This window comes from Electrophorus electricus, chromosome 5, assembly GCF_041902795.1.
Source record: "Electrophorus electricus isolate QZ-2024a chromosome 5, ASM4190279v1, whole genome shotgun sequence".
Classification (NCBI taxonomy): Eukaryota; Metazoa; Chordata; class Actinopteri; order Gymnotiformes; family Gymnotidae; genus Electrophorus; species Electrophorus electricus.
The window spans coordinates 9,172,164-9,193,351 of NC_137501.1; the positions used below are offsets into that span (position 1 = coordinate 9,172,164).

General features: G+C 47.9%; 1 protein-coding gene across 3 annotated transcripts in view; it reads left to right on the forward strand.

Moving 5' to 3' along the window:
* bmp2k (BMP2 inducible kinase) overlaps nt 1-21,188 on the forward strand; it is a 33,729-nt gene that overhangs the window by 9,200 nt on the left and 3,341 nt on the right. Inside the window, exons 2-15 of one of the 3 annotated variants that reach the window (XM_027029713.3) lie at nt 7,366-7,484; nt 7,579-7,684; nt 8,105-8,247; nt 9,709-9,830; nt 10,243-10,324; nt 11,270-11,402; nt 11,934-12,037; nt 12,156-12,235; nt 12,414-12,565; nt 12,820-13,034; nt 14,858-14,959; nt 15,986-16,143; nt 16,263-16,417; nt 16,634-16,753. In XM_027029713.3, coding sequence (XP_026885514.2) covers nt 7,366-7,484; nt 7,579-7,684; nt 8,105-8,247; nt 9,709-9,830; nt 10,243-10,324; nt 11,270-11,402; nt 11,934-12,037; nt 12,156-12,235; nt 12,414-12,565; nt 12,820-13,034; nt 14,858-14,959; nt 15,986-16,143; nt 16,263-16,417; nt 16,634-16,753 — 1,791 coding nt within the window. Of the gene's footprint in view, nt 1-7,365; nt 7,485-7,578; nt 7,685-8,104; nt 8,248-9,708; nt 9,831-10,242; nt 10,325-11,269; nt 11,403-11,933; nt 12,038-12,155; nt 12,236-12,413; nt 12,566-12,813; nt 13,035-14,857; nt 14,960-15,985; nt 16,144-16,262; nt 16,418-16,633; nt 16,754-21,188 lie in introns of all 3 variants that reach the window. The other 2 variants (XM_027029704.3, XM_027029695.3) reach the window with 2 other exon arrangements.

The window sequence follows — 21,188 nt, forward strand, 5'->3', positions numbered from 1 at the left end:
CTTAATAGTACTGCTGAGTGAATTATGAGTTCACTTTGAGTATTGCTCTCTCCCGGGGATATATTTGTAAGGAGTGCTACGTGGCAGGTCCGTCTAAAAATGGCATGTGCGATGAGCATTCTCAACTCTGTGTTGATTCTCTGAGAAATAGCAAGAGCCAGTTCTGCTAACAAAAATGCTGGACTTTGTAGCTTGGAAATTTTTAGAAGAATGACAGGCTGTCCTGCTGCACTGTCAGGGGAGATGCGACCAAGTGCAGAATCTCTCAAGAGCACACCAAAAGCAAGCAGGACTCTATTTATAACATGCCAACCTGTTCCGCAGATAGGTTTGTGGGCATCATTGTGGTGTAACTTGCATGGATTCATGGGAAACAGATTAAGCTGTGTTCTTTAGCAGATATTTGTGAGCTCTATGTGGGCCACTCCAGCGCCTTGTGATCACAGAGGATACGTCTGTCGGCGTATGATGGATTGCTTAGCTGCATGGTATGAAACAGATGTGAGATGGAGCTGAGTGAGGGAGCAAAAGAGTTGCAAGTTGGCTTACGTTCTGTTCAGGTTCTTTCATGATGCTGGCGAGGTGAACGTGATGGGTCTGGGGTCACGCCAGGTTACGCGGTGCCTTTATGACAGGAGTCTGCATTTCTCACACTAGGAACAAGGAAGAATCAAAACCTGCATCCCTACCAGTTTCTGTGGATTTGCCTTAAAGCACCAGGGAATCTGGGATCATAGCTGGCAATTAAAGCCAAGCCGGTGACAAACCACCAAGGATTACCTGATCTGAGTGCTTGGGAAACAGCAACTCTGTCCACACGCGTTTCGCGTTGACATGCAGGCTGCAATAGGCAGTGCGTTTTTAGTCACTGCATAACGTGCACTATTAGAGGACAATGTGGCCTGTGACATCAACTTTTTGCTTGTTGTCTTTTTTTTGGGGGGGGGGTGCTTATTTTTGGTTTCTGCTTTGTAAATGTTTAAATATAGCTTTTGCCATTTATTTAAGGTTTCATTTAGATCTTGCAGTTTATTTGCTCCACGCAGGACTCCTGCCCTCATAGATAAGCCTTGTTTATATTTAATATGTGTGAACCCCTCATAGCAAAGTGTAATTAAACTTTTTAGCAAAAATGCTAAAGGCTACCTTGTGTGGGGGGCTGAAGGGGATCTGCAGATTGAATGCCATTGTAAGGTGATTAGTGCCAAAAGATCCCAGTGGGGAAACGGCCTTCTAGGGGGCTCTTATTTTGCCCCTGGCCCACACAGAATGTGTGATGGAGACGTGGGAAAAGTAGGCCTCCATCTAAACAGGGGTTCAGAACACCTTGTCTTTCCATCTGACCGCTGGGTACACTGTGAAGAGGAATCTTGCCCTATTCCTTTGTGATTTTATGCATATTTGCAACAATGTTTTACCGTGTCGATTAATGTTAACGTTAAATATTAGCATATTTAAAGTGTTTTTCACTTCTTTGAGGTTTCCTGATTGTGACTCTTAATGCCACGTATTCTTGTCTCAGCTCATCACAGCTCATGCTACCTTGTGACTGTCTTGCTGTAGGTGAAGTTATTTTCTTTTAGCTAGTATTGTCTAGCAGTTCGGTAGTATTCATCAAAATCTCCAGTATTGTTTGTGTCATGGAGAGGCGAAGTTTGATCAAAATGTCTCGAGACATAGAGGACTGTAGTGGCACAGTACAGTCAGTTTAACTGATATACTTAATACAGAAAACATCTGAATTAGAATCTGCTGTTCCCTTTTTGTCTCACTTCATTTTGTTCTGCAGGCCACAGAGGAGGTTGCTTTAAATGCCTCACCATAATAGGACTCATTTTCCGTTCTCTCTTTTCCCTTTATTGTTTTGAACATTAATTTCTCATTTGCTGTTTTGATTTCCTCACACTGTCTTGGCTCAGAGCCATTAAGTGATGAGTTGTTCTCAGGAATGGGCTTTTCCTGGTCTAGTTGGCTAGCGCGCAATCTTGAGACAGCATGGCAAGTCATGGATACAGTGCATGCAAATGAAAATCTTTTGTTGGGAAACTGCTGACATTAGGATTTCACAATCTAATTTTCTGAGCATGTGTGGGTGGTCAAGCTGCACAATCTAGTTACAAGCTACAGCTGCAGTGAGGATCTCTTCCGAGAGTCTTGGCTCTAGACCATCCGACAAAGCCCCCAAGAGTTTGGTTACCAAGTGCACTGACCGTAATGTAGAGGCCAGGCTGACTCGAGAAATTTCTTGAATGTATTCATGATTGAGAACATTCTTGATACGATGACCTCAAACAACTGTCAATTGCCCTTGCAGTTGTGTTGTTGTGTGCATTTGTTCAGGAACGCGAGTCGCATCGCCACAGCCATTCATGAAGACCCCGTGACGTAATGAGGCTGCTGCTGGAACCGGGACAGGAAGGTTCTTGAGAAATGATGGGGCCTTTTCAGTGTGAGTGGCAGGTCCAGCCTCAGTTCCTGTAGGGAGGATTCCTGCCTTCCCCTAAAAAGCCTTCTGTTTCTTGTCTGTTGAGCGTTAATGTTTTTTGCTGCTAACGCTGAATCCTTACTTGACTTGGACTTTAAGGCTGATAACTTCCTATCATGCCTCTGGCTTCCTGAACTATAACACCATGACATTGGATCTTGGTTTATGAGCCTGTGCAAAGTTTTATGCTATTGCTTTTGTCTTATTTTTTTACCTAGCATACTGTGAGAGTGTTCAAAACAGCTCCCATCCAAGCGCTGGTGGTATCCTCTCACCAAACCTGGAGAAGAGGTTGGGCACTACCTTTTGCCTCGCTCTCCCACGTCTCCACTTTTGTCGGATCACATTACGGCCAGGTAGCTTGGCTGCGCCGGTTGTCCCAAGGCTGTGGGAGCCCAGGCAAGCTAGCCCCAGAGGCATGCTGCAAAACCAGCAGGCAAGATGCGTCAGCCCGCCAAGGATTCTGCGGCTTTCCCCACTCACATGTCAGATAAATGCCGACGCTGTTCTTTCGGAGATTATAATGCCTAATACCACTGATTCATATCCCTGTTTTTGGCTGATTCCTTCCTTTGAATTGGACTATTTGCTCATCAGCACTCTGCCTTTGTGCCACTGGAAAGGCATTTAATGTTTATACAATGTGGGCAATTAAGGGCCGGATCTTGTTTCTAAAAGAAATGCTGCCTTGCTGGCTGAAGCCCTGGTCAATTTGTGTTACCATGCTCCAAAAAGAGGCTCAGTGACACAAGACTGCTCCAGCTATATACAGCATGTACGTTTAAACTGTGCGTCCACATCGAAACATCCTCGTTCATATTTATTTGGGTGTATGGGGACCATGTAAAGCCACTAGCCCTGTTGTTTCTTTTCGTAACCGGTGGAATCAGTCCCACAAACAGTCATTTGACCGCCTTGTCTAATACAAGAGCAAAGCTAAAACACAAATGCAGAGCTTTGACACCAGGCAAAGCATTTCCACACCTCCTAATCTCTCCCCGCCCCCAATTTTCTCCGAGAGTTGATGAGGAATGCAGCGCTTCATCTACAGAAAGCCCTCTGAAATAAAGGCGTCAAACCCCGCTGCCATGTGACCCACTGAAAACCTGATCCTGAAGCACATGGGCCCCATCAGCAGGCGGCCAGCCGGGGCCGCGCCACCGGGACGCGAACCACTCTGGCTTTCATAAGCCACCTGCTGTCCCGAGACTCCTCGCCTGTGGGATCACAGGCCGCCTACAGACAGGCACGTGACGACTGCCATGCATGTGAACGGATGGACACTGGCAAGGGGCTTTCCAAGAGGACAATGCGTGGCCTGTGAAGCCCAACGAGTTCTCAGTCCTGTCCTGCCTTATCAGCAGTTTTGGGTCAGGCCCACAAGTCTGTTGTTTCTTGCATCTCCAAAGCGCAGGGTCCCTTCTCTAGACTGGGCCAGTTAACTAGTTCAAGTGCAGTGCTGTGTTCCCAGTATTTCAAAATGATAACTTGGCAGCATTTGGAACTCAAACACTCACACATTTAGCACAGCTATATGCCAAAGATGAGCCGTTTCTTAAGTTAAATTCAGTGCTGATACCTTTGGTAGTGAGACTCCTTCTCTTTCAGTTTTGATATAAGCACTACACTTGCAGACTTTTCGCACTTCCTGCCAGAGGACGTGTTAAATCCCTGTTTTTCCAGTCATGGGTTTGAGTGTGGTAATGTATTGGTTCCTTGTAAAGCACATAATGCAGACATTTCATCTCCTCTTTGCCCCCTTTTCTACTGTAGTGAATTTTCAGGTTGTTCAAAGGGTTTAAAGTGACAGGGGCATATGACCTGATTACACCTCGGCAGGCAGCCTGGCACGAGGCCTGTCTGTAAAGGTTCACTTTTAGATGCACAATTCATGTGCACATAGGGTTTCATTGCCAGCAGCTGTGGAGGCCGCTTCCTGCTTTTTTTTTTTTTTTTTTTCCCAGCCTGTTGTTGTTGTTGTTGGTTGTTGTTGTTGCTGTAGACACTCCGCTTTCATATTATACCCCATGTGAGTTACCTAATCTGACCCTGTTTTTCACTCTCAGTAAATGTTATATTTCCTAGAGATCATGACTTGTTTTCCTGAAAAATATTGCCTTTTCAAATGTTTTATAAGTGTGTTGATGCATCCTTTCATAGAGATGTTTTATTCTGTTTAATTTTTAATGTATTTAGATTTCAGTAGTGTTTGTTTTCCTTCTATGAGGGGGGAAAAAAAGACTTTGCGGTTCGTTACTGTATTTTTCGTTACTGTATTTTTCTGAGGGATTTGACCAAATGAGACATTACGAAAGCAAGAAACTACTTTGAGGCACATTTTCAGTGTGCATTGCTTTAGACACGGCACACAGTGTGCTCATCACCAGACCTACAATTTGTCAGCTAAGCCGTGATTTACTGTATTGACTGTTGCACTGAGGTCAGGTGAACGTGTAGGTGAACATTTGGGTCTACCACAGTATGGCCGTTTTTCTCCAGTGAAGTTTCCATCCTCCCACACGTTCACGCCTCACTTCCTCAAGACAGCTGAAGTGCACTTCAGACAGATTATAAATGCTTTATAACGTTGCATTAAACCAGCTGTGTGTAATACCAAGCTCCTGAGTTCAGGGCAAGATAAACACGAGGCCCAGGCCTCTTCTCTGTAGCGGTCGCAGTCTGACTCATCAACATGCAGCTGTAAGTGAGCGCCCCTTCACTCGCTCGCCAGCAAACCTTGACATGCTTTGCTTTGCTTTCCAAGACACAGCCGTTCTGCGGCAGAAACGGCGCCCGTGGGGGTTTGCGGAGGGGCAGAGAAGCCCAGTGTCAGGGTCTGACTGTGCACGCGTGCGCAATCTGCTCCCGCTCGCCGTAGCGTGCAGAGATGAGCGTCTCCCCTGAGCAGTGGGTAGACAGAAACGTGCAGTGCTGTGCAGCCTGCACTCATCTTGGCTCACGAGTACAGTAAAGAGGACATGATAATTAAATACCCAGGGCCAAAGTTTGGCAAAAACAAAGGCGCTGAAGCTTTTGAAAAGCTTTTATTAAAGGGTTTTTAGCATCCCGACTCGCTGCCAAATTCTGCTGCGCCGAAAGGATCCAGCAATGCCAGTGTCCTTTTGCCAAATCTCGTATGTGCGGCTCTGTTTTTGTTTGCAGTAGAATTCAAGTTTAAATATAATCATCTTCCTTAACGATGTGTTCTGACATGCTTACTTTCATGTTGTTTCAAGGCCAGAAGCAACACAAAACATTTATAAGTGATGAAGCAAATTCCCTGTCCTACATCCACTAATAATGTACCTCTGCACTAATTCTTGCAGGCTGACTGTGTCCTGGGTGTAAGTCCGTAAGCCTGCATCTCGGGCGCATGTACCTGATCCCTCCTGTCCGCCCGGGTGCATGCCAGCCCTAGCTCCATGGGATCGGCCACTGCACATTGTCCCGCTCTCCCAGGTCTCTCCTACTGGCTCTTTGTCCAAACTGCTCTCCCCATTCAGGTCGCCTGAGTGAGCCCGACTTTGCTCGGACAACAAGCGTGCCTTTGTAAGCTCTCCCTTTGGTCTGGGCTCTCTCTCTCTCGCTCTCGCTCTCGCTCTCGCTCTCTCTCGCTCTCTCTCTCGCTCTCTCTCTTGCTCTCTCTCTTGCTCTCACTGCTTCTCTCACTGCTTCTCCTCCACTCTGCCATTCAGTTTGGCCTTAATGAGAACTGGCTGGCCACTAACACGCTGCCAGCACTCATTCCTGTTTTGTCGGGTGTACAAGGCCTTTTCCAGGCATGGCTTCCTCTGCAGCACTTATTGCCAGTTCAGCCAAACTCCCCACTCCTCCCCACCCTCCACCCCCCCTGCTGCCATGCCTGCCGTCACCCCGTTGCCCGTGCTCTCTGGGACCACACCGTTCCTCAGGCGAGAGCAAGAAGCTCCACTGCAGTACGTTCAGTTTGAAATGTCCTTTCCCTTTTTTTGCTTGCAGGAGCTTGAGATGCTTCCACGCTCCCTAAGCGTGAGAGCTGTCCGAGCTGTCGTCTCCTTCCTTGGGCCCCTCTAACGCCTCCTCCTCCTGTCTCAGACAGAACCCCGCTGTGGTTTGTGCTTGCAGTCGCTCTCCAGAGACCGTCCACCCGCTCCCACGCCCAATGGGCCCGACCCGAAGCTCATGCAGAGCTGCGGCCTCTGTTCTATTCGCTCTCCCCTCAGATTAAGTTTATGAAACAAAGAGTGAAGGTGGTAGTAGTCTAGCCTCGTGTGGCCTCCTGAGCCTGCTCCGCAAAGTGTGTAAAGAAGGCACGACAACATGCAGATCTTTACCTGGGACCACCAGGGCTCATGTTTCCTGCTGCTGCTAAGGCCTGATGGAGTGGCGCGCTTCTGGAGAAATCCTGCAGGAGTTGATCAGGCAGGCCTTTCTCCTGCTGCTCTTGGTACTGCCGGTACAATCTCCTCAGACGAAAAGCCCACGGCTTACTTAAGGCACGCGGGTGATCTGGGGGAGCCGTGTCCATGCTATTCTGCGCTCCAAGGAGCAGGTTGTGGTGTGATGGGTGGAGAGCGGGTGCAGCGGTGTCCTCACGTCACGTTTGTCAGGGGTAATTAAAGTCGGGCTCGGTTAACAGTGTGTGGCGCAATATCTGCTCGCGTGTGCCTGAAACGGTCACTTCTCACCAAACACCCTTTTTGTTTATGCCTGGGCGGGCCGCTTTTTAAGAGCGCAGCATGCCTGCCGCTTCATAGAGCACTGGCCTGTGCGCCCGAGCCCGCTCTGGCTGCGCTCCGCAGACGGCATTGCGTGCAGTCCCAACCAGCGTCTGTAACAGCTCGTGTGTGTGTGCGCGTGTGTGCGTGTGCGCGTGTGTGTGTGTGTGTGCGCGTCCATAGGCGGTTTCTCGATGGTGTTCCTGGCCCGCAGCTACAGTGGTGTTCGCTGTGCCCTGAAGAGGATGTACGTGAACAACGTGCCCGACCTGAACGTCTTCAAGCGGGAGATCACGATCATGGTAACCGCTCATTCCGAAAGTGTGAAAAAGTGGCCACGTTCCATTTAGGGTGGTGCCTTTTCACTAAGGTCTTTGCTCTGTTTTGTCTGCACAGAAAGACCTTTCGGGCCACAAGAACATCGTGACTTACCTGGACTCCACCATCAACGCGGTAGGAGACAGCGTGTGGGAGGTGCTCATTCTAATGGAGTACTGTAAAGGTCAGCACCCACTATGCACCTGTGCAGTACCTGTCATTCAGAACATGCACTTCCACGCTGCCTTTCTCAATATCCATATCTTCCATTAGAAGGTCACCAAGACAAAGTTGTAGCTAAATTCTTTATAACGGACATGAGAGTAGGGTGTTTTAAAATAGTTCTTGGCCAAGACGGTTACACTGCTTCTTCCTGTTCAGGGTCACTTAGTTTCACATCCCCATCACCATGATTGTCACAAAGGCTTAATTTCCTGCCAAAGGCTAAGCATAGTAATCACCAGTGTGTGTTTGTTTGAATACGTCAGCTCTGTGCTTTTAGTTGGTGAAAGAGCCCTGTAGTCAACCTTCCAGTGGTGCGCGGACTCTAGCCACCTAACGGCCCATGGCCATCCCGCTCTCGGTCCTGCTTTGTGTCCCGCAGCGGGCCAGGTGGTGAAGCAGATGAACCGGCGCCTGCGCGCAGGCTTCACGGAGGCCGAGGTCCTCGCCATCTTCTGTGACGCGTGTGAGGCTGTGGCCAGACTGCACCAGTGCAAGACGCCCATCATACACCGGGACCTGAAGGTTAAAAAGCCACGCATCTCCCCCTTGCACACCGAGCTCTGCCAGCAGCCTGCTGGCTGTCTAAACGGCACGTTGGAAATGATTAGCGCTCCTGCAGCTTGTCTGGTAGAGCAGGTAGAGCAAGGTGGCAGCCACACCAAGGTCATGGGTTCAACTTCCAGGAAGCACACGCCACCATACTGATAGGTACAAGCTGTGGGTAAGGCTGTCCGTCTCACGCCGTCTCTAAGTGTCCGGCTCGTTGCGCCATCGCTGGCAAACAGCACCCAGAGACCACAGAGGGGCTTGGGCACGGCCCTGACAGTATGAGAATCGGCCCCCGCTCGCGCCTCCCCACTCGGCTTCTCTCAGCTCTCAGCGTTCACTCGCTCTCTCGCCCTTTGGCATTTAACCGTTCCAGGTTTCCAAGCTCAGCACCTCACCAGCGTGTGATTTTCTATGAAAACAAAGGCAGGAGATCCACGAACGCGCTGAGTCCCGACCACTTTTGCCAATACGACCAGGCCTTGTTTTTTAAACCCCCCTTCATCCTCCAGGTTCCACCACCCCCCACCCCCTGGCTAATGCTGTTTGCCCCAGACGTTAGGTCAGAAAGGCCTGAGGCGCGGCCCTCGCCTTTTGGCAAAGCAGATGGGTGCTGCCGCCTGAAAGGAACATGGATGCCCTTTTGGCAGGAGCCTGTGGGAACTTGTGGTGGTGCCAGTCACCGGAGTCCCGGTCATGCTAACTGCTGTCCCACCAGCATTGATGCTAGCCTCTGACTGGTCTGTTCAGTTTTCTGGGTGAAGAATTCCTTTGAAGGCCCTTGCCAAAAGAAAATCTATCTAGTTTTTTTTTTTTTTTTTTTTTTTTTTTTGCTTTAAAACTTCAGGTTGGTACCAGTCACATTTATTTATTGACTTTCTACTTTTTTTTTTTTAGCTGTTAGTTATTTTATATGTAATATAATATTTTTGGTTGGTACTAATTCTCACTTGCCCAGGTGTCCCCAGTCTCACCGTAGGTACCGCCCACTATGGGGTGAGGGTTGCTTATCATTAGTATCATCAGATGCCATCTCCGCAGCGATGTGGCATAGCCTGGCATGCTGAGTGCTCCCCAGATCTGCCCTCCCACGAGGGCCTGGCTTCCCTTTCCAACAGGGGGAGAAGTTTCAGACTTTCCGCCCCCCCCCCCCCAGGAGCAGGGCGCTTAGTGCTCTCTGGACAGTCCTGGTGGCCGTGGCAAAGCTGAAGTTAGGATACAACCCGTAGCGTTTTATAGCAATCAAATGGAGAGGTCTGAAAATGTGTGGTATTAGCAGTCATTACGTTTGCTTTGATTGGGTTGTAAAATGTGGGCTGTGTGCGTCTGAATCTTTGCACGTGTGTGGAACATGCTCACAGTGGCGACGGGGGGTGTATGTATTTGTCTAAACATGGTAATCTGAGTTCTTGTGTGTCTGTATACCACGTTTGGCAGGTGGAAAACATCCTCTTGAGTGACCAGGGGAACTACGTCTTGTGCGACTTTGGAAGCGCCACCCACAAGGTGTTGCACCCGCTCCGAGATGGTGTGACCGCCGTGGAGGATGAGATTAAAAGGTAAGACCAAACCTAGTGTAAAGCCCTGGAGAGAGGCACGCGTCCCTGGATGAACAGTGAACAAGTGAGGTCCTCACTGAACGTATGAAGGCAAGGGGTGTGCAGCGTGACAGCTGGCGTGCCAGATAGCAAAAGTATGCAAAGGGAGATGCGTGCGTGTGTGCTGAAATTGAGCTCAGCAGTGGTGTGCTCCTCTGCTGTCCTGCAGAGGACATGTCTCAGGGGCGTGTCCTGTTGCTACAGCCTCTGCTGCCTGTCCCCACTGTATCATGTTAGGGGAGGGAAGTACCTTCCTTTTGGTGTGACCAGCTAACGTGTTTAGGTTAGAAACTGGCTTATGCAATCGCATGTAAGGTGCCCCGCCGGACCTGGCAACACTGACATGTGCCTCTGATCCACCCCCTGTGCGCAGATACACAACCCTGTCATATCGAGCCCCAGAGATGATTAACCTGTACCAAGGGAAAGCCATCACCACCAAGGCTGATATCTGGGTAAGTGTGTGTGTGCGCACGCGCACACACACACACACACACACCTCTCTGATACACAGGGATGCGGGAGATCTGGTTTGGCTGGAAGGATGACGCAACCCCCCCGCCCCAACCGAACCACTTTCCTTTGTAAATAAGAGCCCTGAGGAAGCAGGCAGTCTCCTGGCCTTCCCTGCGTTTATGCTCTGGCCATGGAAAAGGGGAAAGGAACAGAAATGTTAAGAACCTGGCTTCCTTCGCTCCGCGTCCTGGTGCCCCCTGTAACCGTGCGCAAGCCAAGCCTGATGAAAACCGGAACTTTAAACAGCTCGATTAAGGTGTCAAGACAGACACGAAGCAGGTCCGGTGCTTTCCAGTCTCCTGCTCCGAACCGAACGGGCCGAGCTTTTCATTCCTATCTGGTTGTCCCATGAGGCCGCAGGGTCTTTAAAGGTAGGAGCAAGCCATACGGAGTTCATCCAAATTCGTTTACTCTGGTAACCTCCGCGACAGCTTTCTCCAGGCAGCCGCGTGCCCTGCGAGGTGTGTGTGATTGGTGTTGGGAAGCCGGAGAGAAACTCCTTGACGTTTCCTGCTTGGCTCGGAGGCCCCTACCGGCAGACGACCCCTTCGCCCCACATGCTGGGCCAACACCCAAGGCAGGGGAAACCCAAGGATGAACCCCACAGAGGAAAGGAAGGCTTTTTGCTGGCCAAGCCCCCACACGGGCCGCTTTTGGCAGCCTCTGCTCCGAGGGCATCTTGTCGGAGCAGGCCTAGATAAGAGGAGGAAATGGACCACGCTTCCCGACAGCTTGACTTCCCCTAAAAATAAACTTCCCTTAACACAGCATACAACACATGCCACCGGCCAGTCTTCTGTTAAGTGCCCTGTTTTGTTTTAATGATGCTCTGAATGACCTCTCTCTCTCTCTCTTTTTTTTCTCTTTCTTTCTTTTTTTTTTAGGCACTTGGATGCTTGTTGTACAAGCTGTGTTTCTTCCAGCTCCCATTTGGGGAGAGTCAAGTTGCCATATGTGACGGAATCTTCAGCATTCCGGATAGTTCCAAGTTTTCCTTCAAACTGCACTGCCTGATCAGTAAGTGGCGCTTACCTTTTAAAGACCAGAGGGATGTTATCAGCAGATCTGATGTACGTCAGCTCCCAGCGGTCTCGGCAAAGGGAACCTCCGCATTAACACTTGACTGTGAAAGGGACAGCCGTTGTCCATCGTGTGGCTTTTTACCTAACCAATAGTGCCACCTTCTGGTTGTGTTTAAATACTGCATGTTTTATCTTCATTCACACTGTTGTCATTCATTTACAAATGCTCCCGTTCACATATTTTATTTGTAAGTGATGGATTTTTAAAAATTTTTTTTATTAATAAATAAATAAATGAATAACTAAAATCTAGTTAAACAGTACATGGAAGTCATGGAATTTGGATGTCGTACTTAAAAGTAAATTTTACCAGGAAGAAATTATAGGAATCGGTGTATCTTACAGCAGCACATCAATATAACGTCCAAAGTTAACTCTGCGTGAGCTCACACTCTCAGCCCCGATCCTTTAACCCTCCGCGGACGTTTGCTTTGCTCTTCCTGTCCTTCCCTGCGCCGCTCTGCAGGATACATGCTGGAGCCTGATCAGGAAAAGAGACCAGACATCTACCAGGTCTCCTACTTCGCCTTCAGATTAGCGGGGAGGGAGTGCCCCGTGCCAAACCTGTGTGTAAGTCCTTCCACGCCTCGTTCAGTAGCTAGAGGTGGGTGAGGAGGCGGGCGCCAGGCCGTGGCGCTGCCTGGACCCGCTGTGAGTGAGTGTTGGGCTGTGTGTGTGTGTCGCGCAGAGCTCTCCCGTCCCCACCTCGCTGCCAGAGCCCCTGACGGCCAGTGACATTGCTGCTAAGAAGAGCCAGACCAAAGCCAGGTGAGGGGTAACTACAAAAAAACGCCACATGGGCTATAAATACAAGGGGCCCGAGCCACTCTGGTTCCGTGCAGTAGTGGCGTGGGCGTTTGTGTGTCGGGGGGGGGGGATGGCTCATGCCTGTAAAGAGCGGGGGAGGTAGTACTCTGCGTTTGAGGCCCTGCGCGTTGTACTGCAGGCTCATGGAGGTGGCGGGCCCCACGGAAACCTCCATCGCGCCCAGGCAGCGGCCCAAAGCGGCCGGCAGCAACGTGCTGACACTGCCCAACTCCGTCACGCCCGTCAAAATGACCACAGCCCCCTCCGCGCCGGTCCCCAACGGCCAGAAAGGTGAAGGCCACTTCTGCTTTTGTCCCATTTTCTTCATTTCTTCCTCTGTTTCTGTTCCTTTTTTTTCTTCTGTCTGTTTCTCTTTTCCTTCATTCCTCTGTACTAAGCTTGTTTTGGTACATGTGTTTACATGTTTAGTTACAGTTTGTTACTGCCCACAGCCATGTTCAACTTGAGCTAATAAACGTGTGTGTGTGTGTGTGTGTGTGTGTGTGTGTGTGTGTGTGTGCGCGTGCACCACGCTTCAGCCGCAGGGAGTGGACAACAGGCAGCTGTGCAGATGCAGGCCAGTAATCAGCAGAACAGAGTCTTACAGCAGCTGCAGCCTGGGGACCTGAGACTGCAGCAGATCCATCAGCAACAGCAGCAGCAACAACCACATCATCATCATCATCATCATCATCATCATCATCATCAGAACATGCACCACCAGCAGCAGGTCAATGCACAGCAGCTGCAGTACATGCAGGTAGTCCTCATTTCTACAGCTGGGGAAGCAAGGCACACTGATCCTTCTTTTTGGGGAAGATGTTAGAGATGTTGGAGGCAGTGGTATCTCAGTGGTTAAGGTGCTTGACTAGTAATCAGAAAAGTTGCTGGTTCACGTCCCACCACTTTTGGGCCCCTGAGCAAGACCATTAATCCTCAATTGCTCAAGTTGTATTCAGTCATAATTGTCTTTTTGTATAAAAGATTCAGCTAAATGCCATAAATGTAAATGTTGGCACAAAACACCGATGGAGGCCGCGTGTTCTCACTGGATGAGGCACTGGTTTATAAATCTAGTGCAACTTATTACTGGCTCTTTCGTCACTCGTTCAATTGTCTTGTGTTTCTTTGTTTTCTAGAAGAATCTTGACCAGGGCCTTGCCAAAAAACAAATCCCTCATTTGATGAGTTATGGAGCCAAAAGTAAAAAACCTTCTGCTCCACCTGATGATGTATAACTAACAGTGTTCTATTCTATAAGAGTAAATGCAGGTTAAATGTGTGCACTATGACATTCATTTTATGTTGTATTTTACCTCTAATCATTTGCATCATCTTCAGTATTTGACAGAAATTCAACTTCATCCATACTGTTATCTGCTAACGTACTGAAAACGTGCATAACATTTACAAACATTTGAATCGAAACTCAGAAATTCTTTAGCTTTTTCTGATGGGGGGGCTTTTAACTGTTGTCGAAGTCCGTTCATATTACCACTACCCCGATTCCCAGGAGGCTCTCTGTCTCCCACCGTTATCCTGTTCTAACAAGCCATTTGATGACCTGGGGATGACGTTTGGTGGTCCTCATCTTCAGTTCTGAATCCATCTACAGCACAAGGTGGCCTGCTCCCTGTGCTCGCAGCATGCCCCAGCCACGCTCATCCTTGAAGAAACACTTACCCACTTCTCCCCTGGAAATAAATTACACATCTTCTGAATATGGCCGAGTCATTCAGGTTCCCATCTGGGACGGTAATGGAGACCATTCCTCCCGCACGCTTTCATGTCCTCTCTGGTGTTTGGCCTCGTACGTGTTCAGGATGAGGAAGAGAACTGGGAGGATCTCCAGAGCCATGTCATCTCCCCTCATGAAGCTGCTGTCACTCAAGATCTTGAAGGCCTCCGGAGCCTCGCACAGCATCTCCCCTTCCCAGTTTCAATTAATTTTTACCACCCCTTCTGTCCGTCACTGGTACGTGTGCCATTGCACAACAGTTACTTTTATGCCATTTTGGCCTGCAGTCTAAAAAGGATCAAACGCCTTTATTTGGCACGTCCCTCTTGTGTCGAGTAGGGTTCTTGTCTGGCTATTTCAGGCTCACGCAGACAGATGGCGCTGTGGGCTGTGTTCGAGTGGAGAACAAGCAGCATGTGTTGGGAAACGGGGCAGGTGGTCAGCTGGTTAATCACGCCTTGCTGTGTTAATGGGTCGGCTGGCCTAACCCAGCTGTCTCCCGCCGTCCTCCGCTGGCGAGCTTGTGGCTGTTCCGCGTGAGCGTCACGGGCCTTTTGCTTCGCCCGTTTGGCTTTGCCAAGTGAAAACAGTCCAGTGTGTTTTTCTGACTACACTTTAAAATGTCATCGTTATGTGTTAATTGAGGATTAAACACAAACCACTCTGTGTATAAATACAAAATGCATACATCAATCGACAGTCGTCCTTTTGTGAAATGCAGGTTTATTAGGAACTTTTGAATGTTTGTTGAATGTAGGGTTTTTTGTTCTGTATTTAAGTACATTTGTTTGAGGGAAAGTAGTGAAAGCTCGCGCTCTCTCTCTCTTTCTCTCTCACTTACTCAGTATCAGAGCATACAGATGCAGCACATGCTCCAGCAGCAGATGCTGCAGCAGCCGTCCCTGTATCACCCACAGCAGCAGCAGACGCAGCACTACGCCGCCCTGGTGAGCGCTCGCCCACCAGATCCCCCGCTCCCAGTACCACCAGTTCACACACTCACACTCCCTCTACTGCGCATGTGTGGCGATGGTCTTTCAATCCACAGTTACAAATAACAAGTATTCTTTGTGTCTGTCTCAGTCCCAGTTCAGTTTAAGTACCTCTGTTGTGGGACATTAAAAACACCTTGTTTTGGGTCTTGGGGCGAGTCATTGGCATACAAATGTCTGCGAACATTATTTCGATTATTAATTCCAGTTGGATTTGCACCACACTGCTTCAACTACTAATTTGTCCACGCACGCGCCCTGCAAAAGCACTTCGTGCCAAGCAGCTCCCGAGTCCAAGTCGATGCCAGTCGGTCGCGTCCGTCAGTAATTCCTCCAAAATGTATTTACGCTAAACATGAAAGTGCCGCTAACCGATTCTCTCTAAATACATAATGTTAAGGCGGTGCAATTTTTAGCTCATTTTCCACCGAATGGTTACCATCTGTTTAATTTCAGATGCAATCTGCTCCATGCGAAGCCATCAGGGGATTGAATGGGGGGTGAAATCGACCGATTCTCTGTGTTAAATCGTAACATATGAAGCAATTACACTGGAGGAAAATGTGAGGGGTTATCTGTCACTCTCTGACCGTCTCTGTGTCCATAATGGTCACTTTAGGATGAAAAGGGGGTTTCTTTCTTTCTTTCTTTTTTTTTTTTTTTGCCCCTCCTATCCCAAGCATTGTTTAAAAGTTTAGTGTTTTGGGTAGAAGAATATGCTGAAACCTTTCTTTAGTTCAATATATTAATTGTGTTTGTAGTACATATGAATCATATTAATTGAATGTAAATGTAATTCCTTCTCCCCCAAATTATGAAAAAAATGCACTGGGTTCTGTATACCACTTCCTGAATACACTTTTCTAGTGAAAGTATGTGTGTGTGTGGGGGGGGTCATCAGACTCCCACAGCCCCCTCCATTGTCTCTGGAGTCCATCATGTCCATGTTCTAGCCAGGTCATTGTTCGCTTTTACCCTCAGCAGCTGCAGCAGTACCACCAGACCTTTGCTGCCCAGCCGCAGCAGTGTGCTATTGCCCAGCAGGTGCCCTACGTCTCCCCGCTGGAGTTCCAGGTCCCCCCGGGCTCCTACAGCCCCGCCGCGCCCTCCCCTGCAGACCTGCCGTTCGCCAACGCCAGGTAGCCGTGCCACCCCTCCCTACCCATCCTGTTAACCATGTTCTGAACGCTGTGACACTCAAGCTTGTGGTGTGTGTCTCTTCTGGCTTTTGTTGTCCCTGTCCCCCCCCCCGTGACAGGATGGCCGCGCCTGTCCCGGAGATAGTCAGCCCCAGTCTTCCACCTGTCAATAACCCTCCGGACATGTCGCGCTGGAACCCCTTCGGAGAGGACAACTTCTCCAAGCTAACGGAAGAGGAGCTGCTGGATAGGGAGTTTGACCTTCTGCGAGCAAGCAAGTGTTGCCAGGCTTTCCTCGTTATTTCCTTTGTTATTTTACCAGTGGTCTGGCACACGTCCATGCCCAGATCTTTCCTGGATTGGTTGCTGTATGATACGATCACTGTTTGGTACGTGGTGTATTTTGTTGCTCTCCCTCCCCAGCAGAGGGCACGTGAGTCTTGTGGTACGCCCACGGTAACACCTCTGTCTTCCCATTCCCTCCCCACAGAGAAGCCTGTGGAGAGAGTCGCCAGCATAGAGGCCGGTGGTGCAGACCGCCAGCAGGGGGTGCCGCAGCCCCTGCTGCCCGAGGACCTCTTCGGCTCGGTGCCCTTCGTGGCCAACGCAGGCAAGTTCTAGTGGCTGGCTCCCCCCCACCTCCCCTCAGTTAAAGAGCCTGCCCACACCACACCCTGTCACAGTCCCAACTTGGTCACACGCCAAACCCCCAGCCCAAATCCCAGCCGTGAAGTCTTCCTTGTTCCGTGCTCCCTGGATGCGGCACCCTGACACCCACGGTTAACCCTGGACTTGGGAGGGAGGCGAGTTCTGAAGTCCCAAAGGTTTTAACGGATAGGCATCTGTGTTTGTAATATAGGCGCTCCATAGGTTGGCTACCATTATTCAATGAAAATGCACATTTGCTATACATGTAGAGCAGTGTACCAGGCCTCTTTAGGGCAGATATAGCAATAGGAATATTCTCCACAGACTGCAGACTGTCTAATAATGCTCTCCAGAACTCCCACACCAAATATATTGAAACTGTATAAGGCAGACACAGACCATCATTGTTTGTTTTACTCCCGTTTCTTCAGGCTTTCAAGTTTTGTTTTTTTTAAGTTTTCTTCCACCTAAAGGACCTAAGCTGGCTGTTGGTACTCTCGTATGCTACCTTCGTGAGTGTGTACCTAGCACACCCACACAGACACGGGGCTTTCTAGTGCCTCCACGCTGCATCACCTAGTTGGGCCTTTTTTCTTTTTTTTTACTACGGAGGCTTTGGCACATTAGTGTTATTGGAAGACTTCACTTTCATCCACTTACCGACTCCTGTAAGCAGCCTAGAGCTTGGTTAGGAGCAGTAGATAATTCACTTGAGCCTTTTTTTAGACAGCGCAATAGAGGTGACAGCCTTTTTTTTTATTAGAGTTGCTCTAATTTTAAAGCTAGACAAAAAGAATAATATAGTAACTTTATAAAAAGGCAAAAGTGCCACCAAAATGCCTGGATTTGTGCTTGGAGTCAAAATGTTGGACCCGTTCAGTTTGGCATCTACGTGCTAAAGTGCGTCAGTTTGGCATGAAAGAATTGTCTTAATTCTTGAACAAACTGATTTTTGTTCATATCAGAAGCTACATATTTTTCTCTCAATTAGCTGGTTTTATTTGTTTTTTGTGGTTTTTTTTTAACTTCATGTTGATTGAGGCAGAAGCCAGGATTTCTCAGGTACATGCTAATGGTTCTCACTTAATAAAATACTTCCAGAGATCTTCATAGCCACTGTGTTTACTTGTCGTAAAAATGCCAGTTTCTCATAGTTAATCCCAAGATGCTCTCCAGTGTTAGCTGGCTTTGGTTCTCTCACTGAGCCCTATCTGTCTGTTTTGGGGTTTGTTTGTTTTTTTTTTTTCCCTTCTTTCTGTTACGCCCTTTTTTTTTTTTTACTGTGAAAATACTTTGAGTTGCCAATTTAGGGAACGTTCGAGAACATAAACAGGTTCATTAACTTAGGGTGAGTTTAGATACACAATCAGAGGACTGTTAGATCTACAAAAGGAACTAAGTATGCACTGTCCTCATTTTCCTGTGTGGGGTGTTTGTTTGTTTGTTTTTTGTTTTTTTGTTTGTTTGTTTGTTTGTCTTCGTCGTCCCCCGACTGAAATATGATGCTTTGCTATGTAGCCTATGCTAGTTTTTCTTATTCGCTTGTTAGCATATGCCATGGAACCAGGCTGTGTCTGAGAATGCATGGACCTCCTTTTCTTAAGCGGGGAGGAGGGCGACGCATCACTACATTTCATTGCCGTGCTCTCATTTATCTAAACAGCCAACAGCTCGAACATGACGCTTTAATAAGTCGTCGCCTTGTCTGTGAACAAATATTTATGGCTTGTTTTCCACACATAGATTAAGCACAGACATAGTTTCGGGTTAAATCTTTCTGGGGATTGGTCACTGAAATCCTGCTCTAATGTATGACTAGATTCTAACCGTGTTGGGGAACAGTCCCACTGATGTGTGGACTGGAAAGAGTTCACTTAAGGGCTCAGCTTACCTTGATGACTAAGACTTTCTTTTGCCAAAGGTAAGTTGACCATCGAGTTTAGCGTCCATGTGCTGGACTCCTAGTCTTCTCTCCCATTCATCTCATAACGCCAGCAGCACCACGCCTGGTACCTGTTTTACTGGAATGTTTACATGCATCATTTTAGATTTGATAAAGACAGCCATTCTCAGAGACATCTTGGTTGAGTAAGGTACTGGTGAAAAAAAAGTTTTTGTTTTTTAAAATGAGGTCAATGTGAAAACATCGACTTGTTTGACAAAGACACCTGAGCCGCATTTGACACTATGATCATGCATGCACGTGGAAACGAAACCGGTGCGTGGCTGCCATGTACCAAGCACCTGCACTCATGTAGTTACAGAACGTGCGTGCGTGTGCGTGCGTGCGTGCGTGTGCGTGCGTGCGTGCGTGCGTGTCCTTCCCTTGCAAAGCTCTCTCCTCAGAGCTGTTGCCTAGCCCTTCATCACGGGTGTATACAGTTTATTCCATGTTCTACTGGTCTATACTGGAAATAAGAGTAGAAGGTTTGATAATGTTAGCTCGGTTAATTATAGCCACTATTCTCCAACTGCTAAGTCTGTCCTTTGGAGGGGGAGGGAGTGTTCAGATTGTCTGGACTTTCTTACAGTTTGGTGCCATTTGTGACATTATGGCAGGATGGTTGGAACGTTAGTTGGTGCAGAGTGGTGGTAACCAATCAGGATCCTCAAAATGTTGGAGTGCCACCATGATTTGTCTGACGGTAGAGTTAGCATGGCTGCGAACACTCACTCTGCCATCTCTCAGTTCACGTGCCGTGATGCTTTTGGGAAGCTGCCTAGGACGTTGGGCCAAGCAGAGATTAAACTCCATCAGCAGCACAAGTCCAGCCTTCTTCCGTGACCTCCTTTCCATATATTTATACAAAAGCAGGAGTTGGAGAAGTTGTTTAGAATGTTCTCTTCCTTTGAGACAGAAATGTAAATTCTCATGTATCATAATGTACAACTGAATGTGTTCCTTCACAAACTGCTAATGCTAAATAAAAATTTATTGCAAAATGATACACATTTCTGTTGATTTTTGTTAGAGGCCTGCGATTGGAGCGGAGCTGCTATTAAGCGGGATTACCAAAATCAGATTCAACCTCTGTACCACACAAGCAAGATGCTCGTAGTGTGATGAGCATGGCTGTCTTTATCTCCTGCCCGAGTCCAAAGATAATGTTTAGCATCTGAATTTAATGTCTTAGCCCAAAAAACGAAACTGGATTTGAGAACATCTTTAGTTCTGCTCAGCCAATTGTGTGGATATGCCTGATGTAACAATATTGGTCTATATGTGTAATATCAAGAACATAAAGGTTCAATCTTACTTTAAAGTGTCTAGAAGATTATGAATCAGTTAAATGCAGTTTTGAAAGCTTTTGGAATTTGACGTGTACGCCATAAAATAAAAGTAAAAATAAATCAATAAAAATGGAGGTGCAGGACATTTCAGGTAATGGTTTACCATGTAGGCCTTCTTTTTGCATGAGATGCAGGACCCATCCCACTGTTTTTGAGCACTAGTGTAGAAACAAGTGGTAGTGTAGCACAGTGAACAAGTAGCATAGTTAAGCAGGAATACTCGTCGTCTTTTGTTGTTTTGTGTACCACTGGACTGATCCCCTTGTTAGATCTTGATTAACGTAGTCTTAAGGTAGGTGGTGTTAGCTTGCAGTGCACCCCAAACAAAGCTACAAAAATATGTAATTTTGGTAACTGAATCCAACATTTAATAATAAACTGAATTGGTGATTAGACCAAATTTAAACATTTTCAAAACAAAGCAAAGGCACTGATAACCTGGTCAGATACATGAACCAAAACTTTCATGATGTAATGAAATTGTAGTGGTTTGCAGCAGACAACAGCAGGACATTGTGATTTGTGATTCATAATTAATTTTCCTATAACATGGACCGAGCCGCCGGTTGAGCATCTGTTGACCTGGGACAGGGGCCCATCTAGTGTTGCCTGCTAGGTGGACATGTGGCAGCCAGAGTGCCCAGCACAGCCACTGTTCCCATCACTGCCTCCAGGTTTAACCAGTCCTTTAATGTTACATTTAATCTCATATGACTAAAGTTGTTCTGTTGTTCCACCTGTGAGAGAGCTGGATATGGTTGGATTCAGTGCAAACTCTGAGAATACTTTTTCCTGCCTGTGATTTTTCTCTTCCAGTCTCTCCTGCTCCTTCCAGCTTCCCTTTTTATAAGCATACTCGTTCATAGCACAGTGTTTGGCTAACCCTTTGTGTAGTCTTGCCAGTTTGGAGGGTTTAGATGGTAACAGATTTGCCACTCTGCCTGCACAGCATGAGGTACAGCTCTGACCAGCTACACTAAGGATGGGGGGGGGCTGGTGCGGGGGAGCACAATAGCTCAGTAGCAATGTATGTGTGTGTGTATTTATGTTGAAGATAGAACCCTCCATTTTGTCTATAAAATAAACAGCAATGAAGAACTAAACTA